This window comes from Rattus rattus, chromosome 5 (genome assembly GCF_011064425.1).
Source record: "Rattus rattus isolate New Zealand chromosome 5, Rrattus_CSIRO_v1, whole genome shotgun sequence".
Lineage (NCBI taxonomy): Eukaryota > Metazoa > Chordata > Mammalia > Rodentia > Muridae > Rattus > Rattus rattus.
Window position 1 is genome coordinate 106892136 of NC_046158.1, and position 26964 is coordinate 106919099.

A 26964-nucleotide genomic window follows, 5' to 3' on the forward strand; every position below is an offset into this window, starting at 1 on the left:
AACTTGTATGTCATATTGTATCAGGTGATTAAACCAAAATCCATAGTGATTTCAAAGGGCCTGAGGTAAGGCACACGATGAAGACAGCTTTAAAAGAACAAGTTTGTAAGTATTTACTTAGGGGTGTACATACGTCTTCACGGGTTGATTGAAAGCTGTTTGTCGTAGGAAGGGTATAAGTATTAAATTATAAACCAAATGCATGTGAGACTTTTCCCACTTTATTTAAAAATATTATGTGACCGTATGAGAGTACACTGTATTTTACTTTGCATATAAAAGTGTAGATTACAAACTCAAGGCATAATGAACCTTGAGATGAGACAACATCTGGATACATTTCCTCCTTTCTGGCATATTAGAAAGAGAACGAACATCTAGAAGCCATCAGGTTAAAGAAAGCACAAAAATGAAGCTTGTAGGAAAAGGGGGTGGCTTAGCCGTTAAGAGCACTTGGGGCTCTTTCGGGGGATCTGGGTGCGATTTCCAGTGCCCATGTCAGGTGACTTAGGACCACCTGTAACTTACAGTTCTAAGGGATCTGACACCCTCTTCTGCTCTCTATGAGCACCCTCACACAATGTGGCAGACAGACACACAGACACACAGAAACACATAAAATAAATCTTTAAAAATAAGTTTATGTAATAAGAGGAAAGTAACAGTTAAATTATATTAAAGACAAAAAGGCCACGCCAGGTGGCAAAACAGAAGCAGAAGCAGACAGATTTATTTAAATTTGAGGCCAACCTGGTCTATGTAAGTGAGTCCCAGGCTAGCCAGGGCTACATATGAGACCCCGCTTCAAATAGAAAAATAGATACACAAAAAGACAAAAGGGGTAGAGAGACGACTTGGTGGTTAAGATTGCTTACAGGGTAAATATGAGGATCTGGGTTTAAGTCCCCATGTGAAAGGTCACTAGGGGTTGGACAAATCACTCGGGCCTGCTGGCCACCAGCCTCACTCCAGGTTCAGTGAGAAACTCCATGCTGAGAGAATAAAGTAGAGAGGGATAGCTCAGGAAGCCCTTTTCCCCATCCCCCACATCCCCACACCCCCACCAGCATCTGCATATACATGTATGGGCACATATACCACACACACGCATGCACACCACACACAAACACATACACTACATACCATGCACGCACACACACACACACACACACACACACACACACACACACACACCCCGCAGGGGAGAAAAGAGTGCCTAGAAGTATAAAAGTCTCTATGTTGTTAAGGCCTGGTATTTAGAAGTTGTCACAGACTCCTGATTTGTTTTTCAGGCAGCAGAAGTTACAGGGCCAGTGGTAAGTAGTAAGAATCACTGGAGACCATCCCTGGCAGAACCTTTGTTGGACCCTAGACAGAACCAAACAGTAAATCCTTGTACCTCCTAGAGCTCCTCTGAGCTCATTCATAGCCTCAATCCCCAGTGAAGAGCTTGATATAAATGACTTTTCCCGAACTGAGAATCCCTGAAGAGCTGGACACAGAAGGGACTAAGCCTGGGCCTTTGGTATCTCTACCTAGATGTGATTCTGTTAACCAAAGAGCCAGCACTCATCCTGTTTACCGGGACAAGCCAAGAGGGCAGCCTCTGCAGAGTCTAAATGGTATTCCTGAAACAAGGCAGAATTTGAAAGACAATTCAGAGTGTCACAGGAAGGTAACCCAAGAGCCTAAAGAAAAGAGCACACAGCCAGTAAGCGCCCTGTGAGCCTGGGTATAGCTGGCGTGTAGAACTAAGCCTGCATTGTGTAGCAGAGGCTGGCTTGCCAGTAGCTTTCTGCAGTTCAGTGGACTTTGGCTTGAATTGGTAGGACTGGATGAGAGGCTGATGTTAAAGCTAGGACTTGTGATGAACATCTTTTCTCTCCAGTTCTACTCTCTTCTCTATCCTGCTACCTCCCTGGGAAGTTGACCCACTTAGCATGCATGGATACAAGCTATCTCAGTTTATTCCCTGTTGCTGTATCAAAACACCCCCAAATGGATACTTTATGAAGAATAGAAATATATTTGGCTCGCAGCTGTGCTGGAGGCTGGAAAGTTCCAAGAGCCTGGTGCTCACATCTGCTCCGTCTGGTGAGGGGCTGGCTTCGTGCTGCGTCCTAACATGGCAGAGAGCATCACAGGACAAGAATTCTAGTCCTGTTCTCTTTCCATAAAAGCTGTCCTATTGGTCTCATCCTTTCAGGAGTACCATTAACTTGAGGATTATGTCTCCAGCAGGGGGACTTGAGGGACATGTTCAAATCACGGCAGATCCTTGCCCTCTCAACTCGGTTGGGTTCAGAGAACAGTGGAGACTCTAGGGAACAGTACAGTTAGAATTTCCCTGTCTCCTAATTACCTCCCAGGGGAGCCACCTGGGCTGAGGTCCACGACTCTCCTTATACTCCCCGTTTGCACTGTTCTTTCAGACTGTGGCGGCTACCACTGTGTTCATTTTCCCTTCTGACTCACAACCAGAGTTTCCAGCTGTAAGGAACTCCACTACCCCTTGTGCTTTTCCTACATGTGCCCACACATATACTGTGAATATGCATATGTATGTGCACCCGTGTAGGAAGAAACACTCATCCATGTCCCTATGGGAGGACAGAGGCTGACAATGGGCATCTTCTTTAATTGCTCTTCTTGCCTTTGGAGACAGTGTCTTTCGCTGACCCTGGAGCTTAGTGGTAGGCTAGACTGGCTGGCCAATGAACCCCATCTCCACTCCACAGCTCTGGGATTATCTACCAAAGGGGGTGATGAGGATCCAAACTGAGCTCGTACACATGAAAGGCAAGCACCCTGTCACTGAGCTGTCTTCCCACCTAAGACTATCTTCACAAAAGCCATTGTCTTAGAGATACGAAGGTGAGGTGTGTTTGTGGATGGAGTGGTGGGGCTGGGCTCTGTGCCACAGTACCGCAGAGGGGACTTGAGTGGGTGTGGAGATGATATGAGAAGGTCAGAGGTCTAATTGCTGAAGCTCGGGGGGAACCTCGAAGGCTCTTGCACAGCACCCCCACACACACACACAATTTCAAATTGTGGGACAGTAAATGGTGAGGGAATGAAGAGTTAAACGAAAAGCCATTCTGCCTCTGGAAAACGAGTTTATTTTTGATTGGTGATGACTGACTGTGATGTCACCCAGGGTGCTTGCTTTCAGAAATGTAACAGAAAAAAACATACCGAGGCAAGATATAAATGAGGAGTGCTATTTTTGTGAAAGTTTAATCAAGTGCTGATCAATGGGAAAATATCAAGATGGCATGGCAGAGTGTTTTTCATGAATGAGCAGGGAAGCAAACAGAACTTCATGCTTCTTTCAAATCTATTCAAAGTCACCCGGGTGGAAGGACGTGGGGGGAGTTACATGTGAATCAAGGTTGATTGTGTGTTAAGATTGCTTGAATGGAATTGATACCAGGGACCCCATTTGACTGTCTATTCTACTTTTAGATTTGCTTTCAAGGTTTATTGGAAAGTTAAAACAGTAAAACATATACTTTGCATCCAAACCACGACCATTTTAATTAAGGACTTTCTGGGTTTTGGGAAATATGATGTGATGTCACCTCTGACCCTTACGTTCTCCATTTTTCTAACGTTTGCTTGTTTCCTGTCTCTCGCTCCTCAGTTTTGTCTGTTGTATGGAACGAAGCTGCTGTTCCAGGAGCGGGGCTGGTACTTAGAACATAAGTACCTGACTCCTGCGGCCAGCATGCGGATCAGGGCTCAGGTAAGAGCTCGGGTGCAGAGGAGGGTCTCTGTGCAGCAGCCTTTGGCTCTCTGCTTTCTTAGAACATGCCCCTGCTACTCTGTTGCCAGTTTCTGAGCACTGACTCTAGGCCTTTGGGACTTTGTATGCATAGTGTCAGACTGTTAGGATTCCATTAAGTGACAAAGGCTAACCAGCTGTGCCTGAACTTGCTGACATCGAAAGCAGAGATGGGAACATGTGTTTCCTTGTCTCACTGCAGATCAGCATTAATATTTTTTCTACTCCTTCCAAGGCATATTAATTCACCCTTCATATTCAGGAGAAAATCCTATGGTATTTTTATGTCAGTATCGACAATGGAAGTGAAAAGCTACTTAGCGCCTGAAGGTAAGGTGGGGCCATTAACCCATCCTGCTCTAGGAGAGAGACTGTGGACAGCAGTGGCAGCGCACAAAGAGACCAAAGACTCAGCCTGAACAGTCTCCAGAGGGGCTGTCGTTCGAGAGTCCCAGTACGGATTTGTAAAAACACAAACTGTGTGGTTAATATGCCCAGTGACGCTCAGTAAGAGACATTCCTTCGCCAGCTGTTGTCAAGTATGAGTAGCTTCCTCCTTAGGGGTGGGGCTGCTTCCCCCTCTCAGTGCTGGGATCCCGCTGGCTTGAAGCCGTGTGGTCTTGTGCTTGATACCATGGTCTCTGACACCCATGCCCTCTGAGTCTTACAATCTCCCTACCTCTTCTTCCATAGATCCCTGAGCCTCGGGGGAATTTGATAAAGCTATCCCATACAGTACCGAGTGTCCCAAAGTCTTTCCTTTGCTATACATTGTCTGGTTCTAGGTGTCTGTGTTAATTCCCATCTCTGCAAGAAGAAGCTTCTCTGATGGACCTCCTAGGGAAGGAGAAAGAGTATAGTGTCATGGGAAACAGAATAGGAAGAATTCCTAAATTCAGGGAATTTTGGAAGGGACAAATGATACTATGTGCCCTTTGAGAAACCATATGGAAACCTACTGCTCTGGGAGCTTCCTAAAACATATACATATAGAAAAGGAATCCAACTGGAGTCACCATGTATTACAGAGGACAATGCCCCCACTAGACCTCTTATTGCCACCAAGTAAAACCTCGTGCCAGGAATGGGCTGTATCTTGTTGAGTTGTTGACCAAAGGGGTCCCATGGAACCCCACACAACACAGGTATTGCCAAGGCTCTGGACTGTGCTTCACAGCTGGATGGCAGGGCCCTGTTGCTGAAGACAACACGTCATTCATTTTTATCTTATATGTATACATGTTTGCCTGAATACGTCTTGCACGTATAGTGCAATGCCCTCAGTGGCCAGAAAATGGCACTGGATTTCTTGGGACTGGAGTTTCAGACAGTTCTGACCACCTTTGTGAGTACTGGGAATTGAACACATGACCTCTGGAAGAAGAGCTAGTAGTGTAACAGTCGAACCAGTCCTTCTGGCACATAAACTTTGAGGGCACAAGTGGCCCTAAGAGAAGCAATGAATAGGCGGCAGATGTCTTTGATGTGGCCATTTCTCAAGGACAGCACTACCTTAGAACTTAATTTAGAAAGTATTACACACAGAAGAGAGGTTAGGAGCATGAAGAGCCAGAGATCAAGTCACTACTCGATTACGTCTTCTAGAAATGACAGGAGAGCTGCACCCATGAAATCTCAACGTGGTCAGCTGAGCAAGACGAACATAAAGACCACAGTTGGCATCCAGCCTGGATGGGGGAATCTCACAAGGCCCCACCCCTAGATGACGAACCATAGGCAATCAAAAGCTGCTGTGAAGGGGCAAATCAGGTTCCTTCAGGGACAAGCTCATGGTCAGCTATCTTTAGATGATCAAGCTGTCCCCCTGAACATACGTACATAGAAGCAACACTGTCGACTCAATAGGTGTTTTACATATACATGAGTGTATGCATGTATGCATGTAACACTATTAAAGAAGAGTTTGAGACGACATGGGAGGAGTTGGAATGGGGAGAGAAGGGGTGGATTGACTTAGGTACAGGACCTATGAAGCTCTCCAGAATTACTTTAATTGAAACTGTTATATAAGGGAATATTTGGATCTGTGGCATCAGTAATGTTGAATTAGAAAAACATGCGGCAGAGGCAGGCCGAGTAGGACACCTAAGTGCTTTGTATTCTTGGAGTGCAACCTGATTTCCATACTTGTCAACGGTGGGACCCTCACAACATCAGATGAGCAGGAAGGAGCCAGCCTCAGAACTACCTTTCTCTGGAAGGGTACATGGGGTTGCTCAAAGGCCTCCTTGTTGGATTTCTAGACTGCCAACTTGGAGCACACAAGTGTCTCAAAAGGAAGAAAATGAGGAAATTGCATACCTCCACTACTTCCCCCTCCACCACCCCCCCCTACTACCTTCCCCCATCACCCCCCCCCACCACCCCACCCTCCACCACCTTCCCCTCCATCACCTCTCCCTCCATCACCTCTCCCTCCACCACTTCCCCCACCACCACCTCCCCCTCATCATCTCCCCCTTCCACCACCTCCCCACCACCACCTCCCCTCCACCTCCTCCCCCCTACTACCTTCCCCCATCACCCCCCTCTACCACCTTACCTCCACCAACTTCCCTCCATCACCTCCCCTCCATCACCTCTCCCTCCACCACCTCCCCCTCCATCACTTCCCCCCATCATCTCCCCTCCATCACCTCCCCTTCCACCACCTTCCCCTCCATCATCTTTCCCCATCACCTCCCTCCTCCACCCTCCCTCCATCACTTCCCCCCTCTGTCACCTCCCCTCCATCACCTCCCCTCCACCACCTTCCCCCCTCCATCATCTTTCCTCCATCACCCTCCCTCCACCACTTCCCCCCTCCATCACTTCCTCCCTATCATCTCCCCCTCCATCACCTCCCCCCATCATCTCCCACCTCTATCATCTCCCCCCTCCATCACTTCCCTCTCCATCATCTCTCCTCCATCATCTCTCACCTCCATCACCTCCCTCTCATCGCCTCCCTCTCCATCATCTCCCCTCCATCACCTCCCTCTCAATCATCTCCCCCTCCACCATACCTCATTTCAGGAACCTCTAGTCATCCAGGAAATCATTAGATTTTCTTCAAAATAGGTTTGGGGTCCTTGGTCATGGGAAGATGCCCAGCAGGATGGTTCTGACAAATCTATATGAGACAGACAGGGGTTCTCTGTGTCCTTGAAAGTGGCCTAGGTGTTTCCTCCAGTATTTCAAGTTCCCTGACTCCTCGGGTGTCGTTCTCCTTGAGGCTAACTCATCCCCCACCCCAGTTTTATTCTAGCTGTTAGACTTTTTATCTGAACAGGTCCCCACTTTCTTTGTCATGTTCCCTGGGGGCACTTTTTAGTTTCTACTCCCAAAATACATTTAACTTTGTCCTTTATTTCCCTGTAGATTAAAACCCCGTTGTTGTATAACTCCAGGTAACAGTTTCAGGTTCTTGCATCTTTAAGCTTTTATCTCCGTTCCCTCCTACGTCAGCTGTGTTACCTTCTGTGTGTGCCGCTTGATGCTTTTGAGTAATGGTCTCCATGATTCCGTAAAGTCCATTGGAATTACTTCACCTTACAAGATGCTCCAAAGAGACATTCAGGATGAGGCCAGCCTTAAACCGAATGCCTTGCTTGAGGTTTCTTCTAAGGATCCGTACAATTCAGGGAGGAATTACTTCACCTGCCTCTTCCCTAGCATCCAGCTCGTTGTGGCGAGGTCTCCAGTTAAGGTTTTTACTTAGTGCTGTCCCTGGTGTTTCACTGTCATCCCCTCCAGCCCTCTCCTCAGTCACCATCCCTCTGAGATAAGAGAAAGCTCAGGTCTGCTGGAAATGGTACATGGCTTCAGGGCAATGCAACTTTCTTATTTCTCCAATTTTTCTTAAAATTACTTGTATTGTTTTATCAAATCACTGATAAGGCTCTGAGGATGTTTCCCAAATATTTTGATAATATTCAGCATAAAAGTTGGTGTGGGAAAACAATGTCAGCAAGAACCACAACTACAGCAGCAGCAGCAGCAGCAGCAGCAGCAGCACCAGCAGCAGCAGCAGCAGCAGCAGCAGCAGCAATAACAAAAGCTATTTTCAGGAACAGACAGGCTCTCTGGCACCATTCCACACAATCCTCCAACCCTGTGAATGTTTTTTTTTTTGTTTTTCCTCCCTCTCTGATGAGGAAACAGGCTCAGAGTGAAACAGGAACCAGCCAAAGTTAGAGAGACCTGCATCTTCCTACCTCCAAGCCTCTTTTCTTAATGTGCCTGCTAGGAAATGGGACCCAGGGCATCAGCAAACAAATGGCAGCCATTCTTGGCTCCTAATCACTTGTTGAGAAAAGGAGCAGTAAGTCTTGGGAAATGGCTAGGACTGGGACAAAAGGTAAAAATAACGGGCTGGAGAGATGGCTCAGCCATGAAAAGTGTGTACCTGTGTGAGGAGGCTCACCATGCTCTGTAACTCCAGCTCCAGAGGAATCTGACGCCCTCTTCTGGCCACTGAGTGCACTGCTCTCAATGTGCACGTAACTCCACACAGAGACACTCACGTACACTTGAAAATAAAATAAATCTTTTTTAAAAACACAGAGTACGCAGAGGAGAAACCTTACAGATTTCACCATACAGAAGTGTGTAATATTACTCTTACTAATAGCAAAACCAACACTGAAGGAAGCATTCCAGTTGATGTGTGTTGAGTGAACCACAACCAAGAAGGTCCAAAGAGGACCCTCTTCAGTATGGTGGAGATAATGCTAAGCAAAATGTTGATTTAGGTTCTGTTTCCTGCTGAACTTGAAACATGGATGTCAATGATTAACGGATGATAAACCATTTGCCAGGAATCAAGGGAGGCTTGGGAAGCCCAGGCCCCAGTAAAAGGGCTAACCTTCTACCTCTCAGAGGCCATAGGAAATCAAAAATGAGAATCCCAGTGGTCAAACACCAAAAACCCATTCATAAAATGAGAAGGGAAATACCAGCCACAACTCTGTCCAGGGAATTTTGACAGCCCTACCCCCACATTCAAGCACATTGCACTACTCCGCCCAAATGCTGGAACACATCTTACTGGAGCTAAGCCCACCCGAGCTCTTCTCCCATGACTCTCAGAATGTTTCTTTGATGCACTCACAGATGTGCCAGGCAGAGCCCACGTTTTGCTTTGCTTCACTCATAAGACAAAGCAGAGAGCAGCCCAGCAGCCCAAGAGTCGATCCATCTCCCCACCAGGGTGGATGAGAACTTCTGGGAGTCTGCTGATGGGGTGTGACCTGGGCTCTTGGCTGTGCCTGCTCCTACTGGAGTGACCGTTCCGGCTAGGGTTTAAGTTTCAGCTCAGTCAATCAGAGAGTCGAATTGCTGAAGAGAAAAAGCATTCAAGACTGATGACTGACGGGCCCTTCCTGTACTTCCCAGTACAGGCACAGAGGCTTCATTCTCAAATATGACTTAGAGTAAGAAAGTGCAGAAGAAGCGTCCCTTAAGCAAGGCTCTCTGGGCCAGTGTTCTAATTCAGGAGCTGGGTGATTCCCGTTTATTACATGTGTACCTTACAGGTTTTTATTTATTTATATTTGGTGTTTATAGTCACTCAAGCTACTCATTCATTTTGAACTAAGTGCAGACTATAAATGCAAATGCCGAAAGATTGAGAGAAGGAAAAACAACAGAAAAATTAGGGGGAGAGCTGTAAGTGGAGAGATGATGCTGGGTTCACCTGTCGCCTCAGCCCTATCCTCCAGGAGAATGTATGCCCCACACTCAAAGCCATGAAGCTCGGAGATGGTTCATGGAGGTTTCACCTTCTACAGAGACCTCCTTGGCTGTTTTCTAGGCTCCGTTGGATGCTATTCTGAAGAACACTTAGCTTTCCCTTCCGTCTGCCTTTGCCTAAGGCAGCTCAACAGATGCTCAGATGGCAGGGTCAGTGCAGCATGAGCTGAACTTTCAAGCAGTGGGTGTTGAAAATACCCACAGGAGTGGGAAACTGAGGCCAGGCTCCTTGGCCCTAAACCCTCAGCTACTGCCTACACTGTTCCCTTTGTCAGACGAGTGAGAAAAGATCTCTGCTTCCTACCAGTTTAAGCCCAACCAGTGTGGCTTCGGGCAAGCGCTGAGGTATAGAAACCCTGCTATGACATCTCTGCCAAAGGGGAAAGGGGGTGAGAGCTAGTCTGCTAGGGAAAGGGGACCCGGGTCCTGCTGGGGACCAAGGTCGAGGATTGGGCAGCTGGCATTGACTCACTGGACGTGTAACTAGAAAGGCTTACAATCCTGTTGGAATTGAAAGGGTAACCAGAATGGAGCTGAACCCACTGCCTCTTCTATACAGCTGCTGGTGCCCCTCTGGAGGATAATGGAGCAACCAGAGCATCTATCCCAGCTAATTATCTGTTCCTAGGGCCAAAGACTCTAAAACAGAGAGATGGGAAGATGATTAGTGCTGCAGATCACTGCTAAGGGCTGGGGATGCCTCTTTCTCCTTTCCTCTCCTGACCCCTGTGTGCACTGATGACATGACGCACTAGCTTGAACTGACAAATTGGAGTCATTGAGCCGAGGTTAAGAAAACATACATGGGGTTTGGTTTCTTCGGTTTAACCAGTAGCAGAAGAACACGAGGTCATACCCAGCCGCCCGTCCTGACTTTGACCTGGCAGCCACCTGGTCAGACGTCGGGCCCTCAGGAGAGCTTTGTGTACCTGGGGAATGAACTGGGACCCCTCTATTTCCTTCATTCAAGAGCAGCTGAGGAGCGGAGTTGTCATGCAGGTATCCAGCCTGAGTTCTTCCAGGGCCATCAGCCTGGGCCCCTCAGGGAGATGCCCACATGCCTGGCAAGTGGGACACTCTTCTCTCTGAGGGTTCACACCCTCAACCCAGGAGCCACAAATTTCCGATGGTTGGAATTTGTGCCTGCGAGTGATTGTGCTGTACCAAGATGACTTTTCAGGAGATGGATCCTACCGGACCACCCCAGCCACAGTTATGCACAGTGACCTTATTAGGATTCCTGTAAAATGTAACGGATTTCACTTGAAACAGAAACAAATAATCCTTGGTGTATCCATTTCGTCATAAGTTAACACTTACAAAAGCAAATCTCCTTGTGGTTGCCTTTCATTTCCTGAAGGTAATGCCTATTCCCTTCAATTATTATGTTTAACATTTATTCATTTATTTTTATGTACATGTATGTATATGTGTCTGCATGGGCATAGGTACACCATGTTCATGCTATGCCATGGGAGGCCAGGAGAGGGCATTAGATCCTCCTGAACTGGAGTTATAGGCAGTTGTTAGCGGCCCGATGTGGGTGCTGAGAACCAAACCCTCTGCTATAGGAGTAAATGCTCTTCACCACTAAATATCTCTCCAGCGCTAGCTACTGCCCCATCCCTGTGTCTTCCCATCCCCACCGCTTGGGATTTAGTAACCAGACAAGCATAGCATGTGGGGGTGACGACACGTTTGACCTGTGGGAGCTGGTGCGTCTGTGGGAAGCTGAGGCTCTTGCACCCTTCTGGCTGGGCAGCTCACATGGCAAGTCGTAGGCCCACATCACAGCCGTAGGCACCCACTCTGCTCAGCTAATGAGTTACTGCTGAGCCGGTGTAATGTTAGGTACGAGTGCAGGATTATTTTTTAAAGTCTTTTGGGAGGCAGATGTTCTACTTCTTAACCTGTGTGATAAGTGTGTTCATTCTGGCATAATTTAGCAAGCTGCTGAGCTTAGAGCTCCTTGTGCACATTATATGCCAACTAAAAGGCATAAAAATCAAAGGAGGGGCTTTGGGGGCTCGTATAAAACTCCCTTGTTAGAATCTGACTTGAAACGTATGCTATGATCCCATTGGTTTTCTTTCTGGATTAAATGTTTTGTTTGGGGGGGCGGGTTACACGTTCATCTGTAGCTGTCCAGAACGACGCACAGCAGTTCCACAATTCTTTGCCTAGTTCCCCCGTTTGAAAGCATTAGAGCATCTCATGCAGGGTTAGCATACGGTTACCTTGACACTGGGAGGGTGTAGTGTGCCTCCATCACCACAGGACCCCTCACGTGGTTCTTTTATGGTCATATGTCTTCCTTTATCCCCTCTCTCTAATCCCAGGTCACATGCATCTGCTCTTCATTTGCATAATAATCTTTTCATCGAGGGGTCGCATAAAACATACGCGCTTCCGATCAGCTTTCTCCTTCTGCGTCATTTTCTGGAGATGCATGTCTGCTGTTTCATGTGTCAAGAGCCTGACTTATATTTACTGAGTAGCATTTCACACACGGTGTGAATAACCAGTCTAGCTTTTAACAGTTAAGACCACTTTTAAAAAAAAAACTAAAACCACTTGGGTTTTAAAACGTTGGTGTACAGGATTTTATGTGGATATAAATTCTAATTTCTCCAGAGTAAATGCCCAAGAGCTCTTGCTAGACCATGCAGTGGGTACATGCTGATAATTTTAAAGGCCTGGACACCCTTCCTTGCTGGAGCAGATGCGACATCTTTACACGCCAGAAGTCATGTGACCCAGGTGTTCTTGTTTCCTGAGCTTGAGCACAGCATTGGGCTGTTTTCTATGTTCACCACCCTGGGCTGTATGCAGGTACTGTTCCTCGTGTGCAAGCCTGCGCATAACCAGTCACTGGAGCATTTTTACCAGGCGGCTTAGTGCTCTTACCCATGTCATCTCTACGTTGGCTTCACTGTCATCTTCTTTTAGCCTGACATTTCCTGGCTCTGGGTATGATGAGTATCTTTTGATTGAAACCTGAATGTTTGAGGCTTTATGTCACAAAACAATCTGGATCTGCTTAAGCGTCTTTAGCTGGCTTCCTCTGGCACTGTGGGGGAATGGTAGGGCTCTCTCACCTCATCACCACGTCACAGGAATAAGAATTCTGAGTTCCCCACTGCATCTAGATGTTCCCCCACTAGATGTTCTGGTTAGCTTTTGACTGTCAGCTCAACAGTCTGGAGCAGTGGTTCCCAGCCTTCCTAAGGCTGCCACCCTTTCATACAGTTTTTCATGTTGTAGGGGCCCCCAACCACAAAATTATTTTGCTGCTACTTCGTAACCATAAGTTTGCTACTGTTATGAATCATAATGCAAATATCTGTGTTTTTTCGATGGTCTTGGGTGATTGGTCTCTGTGAAAGAGCCATTCAGACCCCAAAGAACTTACAACCCACAAGTTAAGAACTGCTGGTCTAGGGTCACCTGAGAAGGTGGTCTCAGCTGAGGGACAGCTCAGATTAGGTTGGCAGGGAGAAAACTATCTTGATTGTTAATTGATGCAGAAGGGCCCATACCACTGTGGGTGGCATCATTTCCTAAGAAAACTAACCAAGCACCAGCAAGCCAGCAAGCCAGCAAGCCAGCAAGCCAGCGAGCCAGCGAGCAGCAGTGTTCCTCCACAGCGGCTGCTTCAGGTTGTACTTTGCCTCCTCCAGACCTGAGAGTGTGGTAATAAACCCTTTCCTACCCTTAGATGCTTTAGTCAGAATGTTTAAACCCAGCAACAGAAAGGAAACTCCACAGTGCAGGGGGTTCAACTCGGTCAGCCTTTCAGACTCCACTGGTAGGGAAAGACAGAAAAGATCTCATTTTCCCCATGTGGCCTGGTCACTTTCATGTTAATGCTAAGTTCTCCCCAGGCCTTCTCTGATCCTATGTGGAAGAGGAAAGGGGCTCTCCACTGCCAGGAGGTAGAGGGCACAGCTCCCCCTGAGGATCTCGCTACAACCTGTTGGGATAGAAGACTATCCAGGTGACCTGTTGAGGGATCGGGAGTGTGGACACAGCTTTCTCTGTGTGGCTTGGATGAACTAGAACAATCGCATGGCAAAACTCTGTGTGGGGAAGCTGCCCTTACCTGGTGCTTTGGTGAGAGACAGCACATGCACCTTGGGGTATTTGTCAACATCTCTTGGTATCTCTTCACTGGGGATCTGTGCATCAGAAAGAAAACCAAGGAAATTACCACCGTCACTGTATTAGTCAGGGTTCCATAGAGTCACAGAACTCATGGAGTGTCTCTATCTATTAAGGGAATTTGTTGAAATTACTTACGGTCTGCAGTCCAACTATAGACAGCTGTGGGTGGGAAGTAGTCGCTCAGCCCACGAGATTAGTTCTTTCAGCTGGTCTTCTGTATAAGCTGGAATCCTGAAGAAATAGGTTCCAACAGATGTGCTGGCAAGTAAGTGCAGGCAGGTAGACAGGGCCTTCCTTCTTCCATTGTCCTTATGTAGGCCTCCAGCAGAAGGTGTGGCCCAGATTAAAGGTATGTACTAGATTTGGAACTTGCTCTGTCTGAGGCTGGCCTTGAACTCAGAGAGCTGCTTACCTCTGTCTCCTGGGATTAAAAGTGTGTACTACTTTGCCTGGGCCTAAGCTTGTCATGACCACAATGCCTCAAGATCTGGATTGAAAGCATAAGTCATCCTATGTCAAAATCTGGCTAAAAAACCTGTGTCTTCCAACTGCAAGACTGGATCACAGGTGTGCACTCCATTTCTGGGTTGTTGTTCATTCTAGATATAGTGAAGTTGGCAACTATCATCCCAGTCACCCAGGAGCCCACAGGCCCTAGCTGCCCTGTTTCTTTCTTCACCCTTTCGAGTCCTCTCAGGTTTGTTTTAATAAAATATCTAGGGTGTGCATTGTGGTTAAGAGAAGAGGGAATCTGTCTTCTCAGAATGAGCATTAATAGTGACTTTTGTGCAAAGAAAAGGATGGGATTACACAAGTGTGCTGGGACAGGACCTCAGGCGCTCTGGGGCAGCATGGCCCACTGAGCCATGGCTGTAGCCCCATCAGAGTCCTTTCCAGAGAACTTTCTGAATTTCTCAGGTCAGTTGACTCTGGGAGTCCCATTTTACCTGAGCCATTTCTGCTCCCCTGGCCTCATACTAAAGAGTCTCCCTTGTTGGCTGTAGCTTTTGCTACTCCTTCCCTCCCCCCGCCTAAGCTCTGAAGGAAATGGGACTGAGCTACCAATCTCCACCCAGAGAATATTAAATCCATGGATGAAAAACACAGACACACACGGTTGTTCAATTTCAACTTGTCTTATTGGCTCAATTGTTGGGCATTACTAATCTCCTACAACTTCTGTGCCCTCCCCAATACTCTTACCTCAGCACCCCAAATCTGTCCTCAACTTTAGTTGCTCAGTTACCTTTAGCCCCAGCTCAACACCCCATCCTCCCGCCTGGGAACAGCCTATGACTGCTTCTCCCGAGATTTCACATGGCTGGTCACCTTTTGTCCCTCCAAAGCATGGCAAAAACTCTTTCCTTCCTTTGCATCTGCTAGCTTGCCTATGGGGACCTGGAAGTCCCGCCTATTCCTTCTGTCAGGCAATTGGCCCACGGCATCTTTACTGACAGATCAAGAACCAATTAGGAAACAGGACCTTAGCATCAGAACCACCCCTACACTTCCTACACTCTCTGAACATGGGACCTTATTGCCTTTCATCTAATCTAGAGCATCCCTTCCAGGCATAGCTGGCCTGAGAGCCGTACAGGCTGACTTCCAAACAGGGGGCTCACTCTGAGAAGGGCTGGCCTTTTACGGTAAAGAAGAAAACAAAATGCATTGCATTTTCCATTAAAGAAATTGTATTATTGGACCATTGAGCAGGATCATTTGGTCAGAGTACTTGCCACCAAGCCTGACTACCTGAGTTTAGTTACTGGGGTCCACAGGATGGAAGGGAAAAACACACTACCAAACTATCAAAAGTTGTTCTCTTTCACATGCATGATATGGTGTGTTTTAAAACACACACACACACACACACACACACACACACACACACACACACACTACATAAATGTAAAACTATATTACTATGTTCTCCCTTCTTTGTAGGAGTCAAAAGGCACCCTTTATATAGAGAGATGGCAGATGTTATTTTCTGTTATCTTTCACAAAAACTAAAGTTTAAAGTTTGCAGTCACATACTGTTTCCCCCAAAATTGCCTTTTGTCTTTCATTTTCCTCTAACTTAGACATTTTAATTAAAAACTAATATGGAAAAGTGGGGCTTATTTTGCATACAATGAAATATGTAAATTTTGGTACACTTTGATGAGTTTTAGCAGAGGGCAGACTGTATAACACAGGCTTTAATCACATTGGAGAAAGTGTCCATGGCTGGAGACGTTTCTGGGAGCCAGTTTTCTCCCCTGCCTTCCTCGTCCCCTGCAGTTGTGACTGTGTATGTGTAACTCAGTTCTCCTGCTGCAGAAATTCTTGAGAATGGAACAGACAGACTGGATCCCTCTGCCCAGTGTATGTCTGAGATGTGTTAGTCCATTCTGAAATATTTCCCATCCGGCTAGTATTTCTTTATGGAGATTCCTCTGGCCTCTTGATGTCTCTTCTCCCTCTCCATGGCTCTTTTCTTTAAGACTCTGATGTGTCATGGCCTCCAGCAACTGGCCTTCACCTCCAGGTGACCTCAGGCACAGTCCCTGAGTACAGAGTCTCATTGTCCCAGAGAGGCAGTGGTCATGGGTACTCACAGGGATGCTCTCTCGCTGTGTTAATATCCATCTCTGACATCTGGTGATGTTGAGAATCCTTCCAAGTGCTTATTGGTCGTTGATATGTCCTCATATTTTTGTGAAATATGTGATTTTGTCCTCTGTCCTATTAAAAACTGCATAGTGCTATGTGGTAGGAATTTGCTAGACACTGTAAATATGAGAACTTTTAATTTTCCCATCCTGTGGTCTGATCATTTTCTTAATATCTTTTAATAAGAATCAGGCTTTAATTGATTGGTGTAAGTTGTCAGTTTTCAATTTTTTACTAGTGCCCTTGTGCCTTTTCTAAAATGTTTTACCTAACTGAAAATTGTGAAGATTGGCCCTTATACTTTCCAAGAAAGCAAATGACATTTGCTTTTACAGCGATGTCTACTTCTTACCTCAAATTAATTTCTGAGCATAGGATGGGGTAGAAGTGGGTTAATTGTCATAAAATTAGCCAAGTATCTAATCGCTATGTGGTAATAAACTTGCCTTTTCCCATTCAAGTATTTTGCCTTCTCTGGGGAGAATCCTTTGAACATATGATTATGAGGTGTTCAGGGACTTCATATTTTACTCCATTCATTGACTTGTCTGTCATTTTTACTAATTTTGTCTTGATTGTTGTAATCAATTTTATATTGGATAATACAAGTCTCCTGTGTATTGTATTCCTTTTCAAAATTATTTTGGCTACCCTATTTATTTTAATTTCTCTACGCATTTTAGAATCGCTTGTATATTTCCTGCTTGAATTTACGTTGACTCTAATCTCAGTTTGGAAAGATCTGATGCTCTAACCCTCGTCTGTGAACATGATGTGTCACTCCATCCTGTCATTTCTCTCCAGCAGATCTTTCTAATGAGCAATAGAATTCATGAGCATACTTCACTGCATTAAGCCTTAATTAGTATATTCTTAAGGCTATTAAATTTTAATTTTACATATTTAATTTTAATTGTACATATCCCAGTTACATGTTCCAGATGTAGTGTACACACAACTATTTTTGTGCATTTGCTTGTATACCTAAGCCTACGAAGTCCACACCCTACTTGGATCCTCTCTAAGTATTCGACTTTTGAGTATGGATTTATTATTATCAAGAAGGTGGGTGTCCTGGACGTTTTAGCTTCATAGACGCAAATGCTTTTAATAGCAACTTGTAAGGGCTCCTAAGAAAGGAGAGAGTTTTGCTCTCAAGTGAAGAAGATACAGAATCCATACAAAGCAAAGCTACACTACAAAGCAGCCAGTGCTGTGCTCAAAACGATGAAGTAACCTCATAGAGAAATCATGATGTCCTTGGGGATAAGCCAAAGTCCCTAGATGCTTCAAACATGGGGTGAAAGACTGTGTAGAATGCAGACAGACAGAAGTGTGGGCTTATCAGACGGGAGGGACTAACAGATGAGCCAAAATGGTGAGAACTGGGAAACCTGGAGCGCAGTGACAAGTGCTTCTCTGGTACTCCCATCGTGCTGAATATTAGACTGCTTAGGGTGGGAAGCACAGGGGTGATCTGAAGGGGTCGCAGATACCGCTGCATTCTAGGTAAAGGATTTAAGCACCCACAGCTCTCTCTCTCTCTCTCTCTCTCTCTCTCAGACAGTATCTCAGTCTGGGAAGCACTCCCTGGAGACACCAAAGGGACAGCTGTAGTTAATACTGTATTTCGTGTATCTGGGAGGTTTCTGCCCTTGAGGAAGTTTTTGTGACTGAAAAATCACAAATCGGTTCTGTGTTTATCAGACTAAACCATCAGTTGATTCAGATACCATATTCTTCGGTATTAAAAGGTGTGAAAGTAGTGCGCTGCAGCTCTGTGATAACCACCTAATTGAATATTCTTTCTCGTTTTGTGTAAATGCCTTTGTCTGTTAAAAATGCTACCAAGCGCGGCCCTGTGGTTACTTTAATTCCATTGCTGATCCTTTCATATGGTTTCCTGTATTCTAAAAGGAAAGCCATGCATACTTGACTTCTTTAGAGACTTTTCCTTTTATGAATCAGCAGCAGTTTGAATCAGTGTCAGACGCTTTTATAACGCAGTTAAATCAATGCCTCTGTGTCAGCACTCTTGTTTTAGGTAATGGTGATTTAGCATTCTCACTAAAGGAAATGCCAGCGCACAAAGAGGTCATATTTATTGCTAACTAGAGAATCTATGATAATAATCATGGAAGGGCTGGGCAAACATGAGATCCTGGGTTCAAGCCTGTGGACCACAAACCATCATCACCCCCATTACCAGCAGCAGCAGCAGCAGCAGCAGCAGCAGTAGCACTACCACCACTGTTTTTTCATTTTCATGTGTATACAGCGTATGTGTGTATTCATATATATATATATGTATATATATATGTATATATACATGTATACATATATATATGAGTGTGTTTATATTTGTATGAGCACATATGTGTGTGCTCACTCATGAGTATGAGCATGCATGTAGAGGTCAAAGATTGACCTCAAAAATTATCTTTTTTTTATTTGTTTGCTGTTTTGTTTTGTTTTGCTTTGGACAGAGTTTCTCTGTGTAGCCCTGGCTGTCCTGGAACTCACTCTGTAGACCAGCCTGGTCTCAAACTCACAGAAATTCCCTCTGTCCCTGCTATCCAAGTGCTGGGATCAAAGGCATGCACCACTGTGAACCAGCCCCATGTTTTTTAATCTAATCAAGTTGGCAATCAGAATTAGTCATGATACAAATCTTCAAGGTAGACAAATAGGTAGGGATTGTGTCAGAACACGGCCTCTGGGTGTTTAGTGAGGAGACCAGTTATATGTCACAGCAGGGACAAAGATATTAACCTGATAGCCACAAGTAACACAGAAGCCGGACATGGTGGTGCACACCTTTAATCCCAGCACTTGAAAGGTGGAGATGGGCAAGTATTTGTTAGTTTAAGAACAACCTGATCTATCTAGTAAGTTCCAGGCTACATAGTGTGACCCAGTATCAAAAGTAAAACAGAAGTAATACAGACACTTCATTTCACTAGCAGCTTGAATTTTGTCCCCATCACATCTTTAGATTAAACATTTTCTTATTTATTTGAAGATTCCCTTTCCTTTGTATGTAATGTGCCTGGGTGTAAGTGTGGATGAGTGTGGGAGCCAGTGTCCACATTGAATGCTTTACTCAGTAGCTCTCTGCCTTCCCTCTCTCCTCCCTCTCTCCTCCCTCCCCCTCTCTCCCTTTCTCCCTCTCTCCCTCTCTCCCTCCCTCCCCCATCTCTCCTTCCCTCCCTTCCCCCCCCACAAACACCAGCAAAACCCAGGAATCCCCACCTCCACCCCCAGAGCTGGCCAGCATGGCAACTGCAAACTGTACCTGTTGATTTGATGCCTGCCTCTTGTTAACTAGCATACATGTGGCTCCTTTCTGGTATGTGGCAAGCACTTCAGCAACCAAGCCGTCTCTCCAGCCTCGAAGATTCCCTTGCTTTTTAAAGTGATTTGTTTCATTTGTGTGTGTGTATGTCTCTGTGTCTGTGTATACATGCACACACGGATCCCATGGAGTTGAAGTTAAAGGCGGTTGTGACCACATGTGGGTGCTGAGAACTGAACTCAGGTCCTCTGCAAGAGCAGGCAGCACTTTAACCTGCTGAGCCATCCCCAGCCCCACTTCCTCTTCTCTTTTGGTTTCTCTCCCAATATCCAGGTTCATGAGAAATCAAGTTGGCTGAAAATGATGGACAGGAACTTAATACTTATCAGTCCTCTAGAAGATGGGTGTCAGCTCCAATGGACTCCTTTCAAAAATGGGGTACAATTGATATAGCAAGTTTATTTGCTTCACTCTTCTGGACATTAAGCCATTAATAGTAATTAATTTCGGTTCTACGTGGCTTAGGCCTTGGCAGTTCTTTGGGGAGTCTTATGTGTGATGATGATTCCTGGAGTTACAGTCAAGTGCGCACAACAATACTGGGGTCAGGGGAAGCAAGATGGCCCCCTGCTGCATCGGCAGTGGGTGCTGGCTGTTGACCAAAGCTCCTGAGCTCTTCTTCATCAGGTCTCCATCCTCTAGCAAGTGACACTGGACACTATCAGGGTCACAGGAGAACAGGAGCAGGGTCTGTGAGCCTCTTCAAGGCCTAGGCTGTGGAATTCATTTTCTTCACCTTCTTCTGGTTAAGTGAGCCATGAGCCACATGTCCTCTCAAACACATGGGATGGATATAAAGAAGCTGGCACAGTGTCCAAGCAGGAGGAGAGCAGCATCTCTTCACGTATTTCAACATGGGTTTCCCCAAAAGCATCTGAGCTGGAAACAGAGGCAAGACACACAGAAGCAGGACGACCTATGCACAGAGTGCAGCTAGTGGTTGGGTACCATACCCTGCAAATTCCTATATGGTCAGGGACTTGCTGGATGGAAATGTGAAAGCTTAGAGCATGGGAAGCTCAGAGACTGTTGCTTCTAGGCCATCTCCTCTTCCTAACTGGATATGGTGGTGCTGGGAGAGGCAAATGAGAGAAGAAAATATGCAAGTAGGTGGATGTAAGGAGCGGAACAAGACAGGAGCCTCTGCCCCAGGTTACAGAGGCAAATATCCACACTCAGGGTCTCCTGGAGCCCCATGCTTCTGCTTGCTTTCCGGTTTGTATTTATCTTATATGTCTGTGTGCATGTGTGTCTACTAGGCTGTATGTGTACCACACACACACACACACACACACACACACACACACACACACACACACACTCCTGCAGAGGCCAGAAGAGGGTGACAGATCCCTGGGAACAGGTTCACAACTACCTGACCTGGGTGCTGGGTGTGAACTAAACTTGGATTCTCTGGAAGAGCAGCAAGGGCTGGTAACCACTGAGCCATCTATCCAGGCCACATTCAAGTACTTCTTATTATTAAGCAGATTGTACTTTTAAGATTTATTTTTTTTTACGTGTATGCTTGCTTACATGTATGTATGTTCACCATATATGTCCCTGGTGCTGGGGTGGGGGGTGGGGGGGGGTGTGGCTAGAAAAGGAACCCGATCCCGGGAACTGGAGTTAGAGACAGTGGTCAGCCACCATGTGGGGGTCAGGGACTGACCCCAGGTCCTCTGCAAGTGGCAAGTGTGCTTAACCATTGAGCCATATTGCCAGCTCCCTACTCACTGCATTTTTTAGAGCCCCTGAAACTCTGCAACAGCTTCTAGATGGAAGAGGCCATGACTGTCTGCAGTGTGCGATGTGCACATACACTTTTCAAGTCCAGTGCTGTCTCTGACACAGGGCAGAACCACAGTTCGCATATTGTGAGTAAATGAAGGCTGAGGATTATGATCTTAATAGGAAAAGACGGAGGGGAGTGGCGTGTGGGAGCCCTGCCACGCCCTTCCAGCTACACATCCTAGGTTCTGTTGAAGTAAGGATGGGAAAGCTAAGAGGATGCTGTAGACTACTCCAGACCTGAGGTTTAGAAACTATCTTGGCAGTCGATATTTGGTTTTCCTAGCCGATTCTCTGCTCTTTTCCAGTGTCTGAGGTGGGCTCTCACCCCTGGAGAACAGTGAGCATAAAAATACTGTTCTTCACCAGCATTTTTTTCTTTTACAACTCTTCCTTAGAGCAAACAGAAATCACTTTCTCTAATTTCTACCTCTAGCCTTTAAGTCTACAAACCAAACCCAGTGTTCTTTCAAAGTGAGTTTCCCTCATTGGCAGCTTCCATGACAAGAGCTGGCCTATCTGCCTTAATGAAACCCAAAGGGAACATTATCTTGAATAATTACATGAGTACACATGGCGAGTTCAGGGGCTGGGTATACCGTCTTGTGGCTTTGAAATGTGTGGTAGAAGACATCAACAGTTGACAGATTAGTTGGGAATTTGTCGAGAGTATTAATTACAGACTTGGAAATCTTGGTTAGTGACAGTCTGTCTTGTCGCATCTTGCAAATGTGATCAAAGTCATTTCAGTACTTATTTGGTGGTGCCTAACCACGGTGTGTGAAGAATGAAGCTTTTCACTAGAAATCATTGGGAAATAGGGTGCACTTTGAAGGAAGAAGTCCCTGAACATGCCTTCCCCTCCATACTTCTTCCTCCTCTTCCTCTTTTTGGGGAGTCTCCAAAGAGTCTCCATTGTTTCTAAACACCTGAAGTGTTTGGGGGAGGGCTGATGGGGGGGGTTCTTAAAATATGGATAGCACACAAGGACAAAGTGACATCCATAAAAGTGGCTTTTAAAGCCACAAAAAGAAACTATGAGCCTGGAGGTTGTTGTGGTGCAGTCAGTCAAAGACTTTACAAAGACTTGAAGTGTCAGAGTTCAGTATGAAGTTGCTTAGGGGAAAGGAAAACAGGCCTCTGCCCTTGTTCAGTTCTAGAAAAATAATTCTTTATTTTTGCTTCCTTGTAGGGGTGGTGGGTGGATGGTTGGGATGGTGCTGGTGTCTAAATCATAGAAAATGAAAGAGAAACACAGCCCTGGTCTGCAACCGCCCTCCCTTCTTCTGGGAAGTCTGACCTGATGTGCCTGCACTGTCTAGCAGAGTGGGTCGACCACTCGTCGACTTTGCGCAGTTGGAGAGGCCGGGAAGGGACTGACGTCAAGCCTTGGTTTGTTTAGTGGTCCACTGCAGTATCTGGGACCCTCCTTACTGCCTTCTAGACTCTGTTGGCACCTTTCTGGTGAGATGAGGCAGATCTTTTCAGCAGCTCATATATTCAGAAGTTCTTGTCAGTTGCCTCTGTGCGCCAGAGGGTGGCACTCCAGAGGTGGAGAGGAAGGGCGGGAAGAAGGAAGGAGTGGAGAGAGGGCAGCTTTAAGTCTCAGACCTAGGTTTCTAGTTATCAAAATGTCTGAGCCAAGAGCCGCTACCCTCAAACCCTTACGGGGGGTGGGGGTAGGGGGTGGGATGGGGGAGGACTTAAGTTTCGGCTCAACCCGGGGGTCAGAGACTTAGAGGTTTTAAAGAAGACACGGTTTGTTTAGAAACAATAACTCCTGTGTTATTTGTGTAACCCAACATTTTTTGCACTTCTGAGGAGCAGATTGCAAGTCCTCCATGAGCTAGAGCACATCTGACCTGTCCCTCTGTGTCATGTCTTGCAGTTGCTGAATTTGTGCGAGTCCGTGAAGGATGACTCCCTGAAGGTGATCTCTGCCTTCAATATTCCACACACCACCATCCACGCACCAACAGCGGGAATCCCCAATACCGGGGCTGCGGAGGCCTTCTCCCCGGCGCCCACGCAGCCACTGGTGCAGAATGGGACGCGCTCTCGACTGGCCAAGCTGTGAGCCAGGCGAGAAATTTAGTGTCCCATCTTCCGAATATTTGGCTAGAACCGGAGCAGAGGGCAAAGTGGCAGATGCAGGGCAACCACCTTGGGGAATTTCATCAGGCAGAGGAGGAGGTCCGGCTAAGGCTGGCAAGGAGCACGACAAGTTGTCCGGGAGAGGGAGCCCTAGATGGACGCCCCAGTAGCATAGTGACTTATCCAGGTCTAGTAACCTCGCCTGGCCCTTGCCTTGACTTCTCCCACCCATGGCCATGGATCCCCAGACAATCGTCTCGCCCACCGCACGGTGCCACCAAAGATCTCTACCGTCAGCGGTGACTCAGATTCCCAGAGACTTCGAAAGACATTGGGGCTGGGTGAAAAAAAAAAATCAAAACATAAAAATCAAACACCCTTAGGCAAAAGGGGTGGAGGAAAGCTCCACCCTCTCCAAGCTCGGGCAAAAGTTCAACAAGGGATGATTAGTGAATCAGACTTGCTCCAACTCTGTGAGGAAATGCGCTGTCGAGAGAGGAGAGCTTAAGCCCGGAGTCGCCCTAGTCTTACCAGGTAGGCGATCTCCGGACCGCAGGATCATGCGCAACAAGTTTCTCCTCGCTAAACTGTTACCTAGCCTTCAGAAAAGCGTACGTGTGAAAAGTTTAATATATTAAACGGTAGAAAGGTGCTCCCGCGACTTGGAGAGGTAGGGATGGCGGGTCTGGGGAATAGTTGGAATAAAGTGTTTTTGGAATTTGGAGAGATTACACAGGCGGAAATGAATTTCTCATTTGTGTTCTGAGTTGGCGTTGCCCGGTTTCGTTCTCATCTCTAGCCATCGTCTCGATTCCCTTCCTCCACATCGTTGGCAGCCTCGGGAAGGCACGGGTGATCCACTGGCCCTTCCCACCTTGCTCTTCCCCGCCGTCAACTCCGATCCCAGGAGTTCTCCCGACACAACCCTAGAAACTGCATGGGCCCAAATGCCCGCGGCTACCTTACTGGAGGCACTTGGTGGAAGCTCCCCTGACTGCCTTGTTCGCGGGTGATGCAAGAGCCTCCGCCTCCAGCCCGGCTTCCTAATTCAGCCCTAAATAAGAGCACATAGCCCAGTCCGTTGCTTTCCCCAGTGCCTGTAAATTTTCTTTTAGTGTGTCCAGGGTTGCAAAATCGGAAGACTCCAGAGCAACCTGGTCCTACGAAGAAGAAACACCGGAGCTTCCCCCCCCCCCCATCCCTGTGTGGTTCTTCGCTAGTCGAGGCGCCTGGCTGCCCGCTGAGGGCGTGGAGCAGGCAGACTTGTTACTGGTTTTGGACTCCCGGAGTAGCAGCAGCAGTTTGGGCTGCATGGGTGGGATGCCGAGTGGTCGGTCAAGGCACAGTACTGGTTCACAGCCTTGGTCAAGACAGACCTGGATCGGCGGTGTACTTGACTGCATCCATGCCCTTGCCCTGTGCTCTCTTATAGCGACCATCCCTCACCTCCAGCAAGGCTTTGTCCTGAGCCCTCCAGTTTCCCTGGGAACCAATGACTTCTTTGATCTCGCTCAGGATTCACCTAAGAGTCAAGATTTAGCCTGGGGCTTTGCTGTGTCACGGTGACGTTAGGTCCGCTTATAAACATCAAAATGACCAAGATGGTCCAACGGTGGGACGACAGGCCACCTGACACTTGATCCTCATGAAAAGGCCACGTCCCTCTTGCTGCCAGCCTGGATGCAGGTTGGGTAGCCCTTAAATCGAGTTTCTTTAATCCTCACGTGTGGGGACGATCCATTTCCAGACCAGCTACTCTCGGCTGCCGCTGTAAGAGAAGAGATTGGGGGTGGGGACGCACATGGCACCATTGACTTCGAGACTTCGGTTAGGGTCACGAAGGCCTCAGGAGGGTCAGGGGATTTTTCAACCCCCTTCTGGCTTTCCTAGCTTGCCCTGAATTCCGCTGTTCCGCGGTCGCCAGCTTCAGCCGGCCGATGGGTAGACAGTTCCAGGCGGCACTCTGTGAGCCCAATAAATTTTGAGGATCCCAGTACAGCTCATGGCGCAACAATCTTTCTTTGGTAGCCCACCTCCTTTTCCTTGTTTATTCTTTTCGAGTTAACTTTCTCATTCCCCTATTTTATCTGCTTTATCGTGCACGCCCATCGCTCCCCGAAGCTTCCCTGGTCTCTCAACTGTCCTTCCCACTACCAGCTCTGCACTGGGGAAACAAACATATAGAACACAAAAACAACAAAACACACACACACACACACACACACACACACACACACACACACACACACACACACACACACACAAAACCAGGGAGAGCCTAAATGAGGACAGAAGGCGGCGGTGATGAAGAGTCCCGCTTGTGGCACAGCCGAGGAAGGGCAAGCATCTTTCTGATCTGGGTCCCCGGAGGCCAGGAATTCTTGGAAAGGACAGTACCCATCCTTGCACCAATCTAGTCCCTTTGGTTTGGGGTTGAGAAGCTCCGCAAAGCAAGGGCGCAGGGGCGCCTCCTGAGGCTTCCAACTGGCGGCCGCGGCCAGGCTGGACACAGAGCAGCGTGCCCTGAGCGCCCCCTAAGTTCCGCTCTGAGAGGTGGCCGCCACGGGCGGACCGGGAGGGGCGGGTACATTCTGAGTGGAGGATGGGCGTGCATGCAGCTGCCCACAGGCCAAGTCACTAGGGTAAACACGCCGGGGTGGGCGGCGCACGCAAACTGCAGGACAGCCGGCGGGGCCACCCTCCCCACTACCTGTCGCAGCCTGCACGCGCCAGCGGCCTGGGGGCCGTGGGGGGTGGGGCTTACCTTCCGGCTTGCCCGGGCCGGACTGAGCGGGGGGCGGAGCCCGCGGTGATTGGGCGCCAGAGCGGGGGCTCAGTAAGAGCAGAGTGGCTGGGGCAGGCTGCTTTCACTTCGCTCCCCGCAGGCACTGGGTCAACAGCTGGTTGGAGCTCTGCGGTCCTTGCCGCCGTCGCCGTTGTCGTTGCAGACACCGGATTCCTGCAGCCGCTCCGCGAGCTGTGTTCCACTTGGATTCACACCACCTCCGCTGCCCCCGCCGCCACCGCCTCGGCGCCCTTCCCCTGGCCCTCGTCCACCCAATGTCTGACTCTGATTCTCGGACTGAGAAACGCAAGGTAAACACTCCTCGACTCCCGGGGCGCAGGCTGGGGATGGATAGAAGACAGGCGCCGCAGCCACCTCTGCGGCTTCATCTGTCTCTGGTGTCGCACGTGCGGGTGGAGGCGCTGGTTTGTCCCGCGTGGCGCGCGGCTGCAGGAGGCGAACGCTGGGAGTCGGGTCGAGGTCTCTGCGTGCCAAGGCACTTCTGGGGAAGGGTCGTGGGTACGGAAGCTGCGGGCACTTAGCCGAAGACCGGGTTGGGCCGGGATGCCGCACGAGGGGCCG

General features: G+C 47.7%; 2 protein-coding genes across 2 annotated transcripts in view; both read left to right on the top strand.

The window, feature by feature from the left end:
* Acoxl (acyl-CoA oxidase like) overlaps positions 1-24329 on the top strand; it is a 297983-nt gene extending 273654 nt beyond the window's left edge. The window contains exons 19-20 of the mRNA XM_032902341.1: positions 3644-3745; positions 23392-24329. Of these exons, the coding sequence (XP_032758232.1) occupies positions 3644-3745; positions 23392-23580 (291 nt within the window). The 3' untranslated portion in view covers positions 23581-24329. The remainder of the gene's footprint in view (positions 1-3643; positions 3746-23391) is intronic.
* Positions 24330-26436: 2107 nt separating this feature from the next.
* The window catches only part of Bcl2l11 (BCL2 like 11), a 161692-nt gene continuing 161164 nt past the window's right edge, over positions 26437-26964 (top strand). Inside the window, exon 1 of the mRNA XM_032904177.1 lies at positions 26437-26693. The gene's annotated coding sequence lies outside the window, so the exon portion shown is untranslated. The remainder of the gene's footprint in view (positions 26694-26964) is intronic.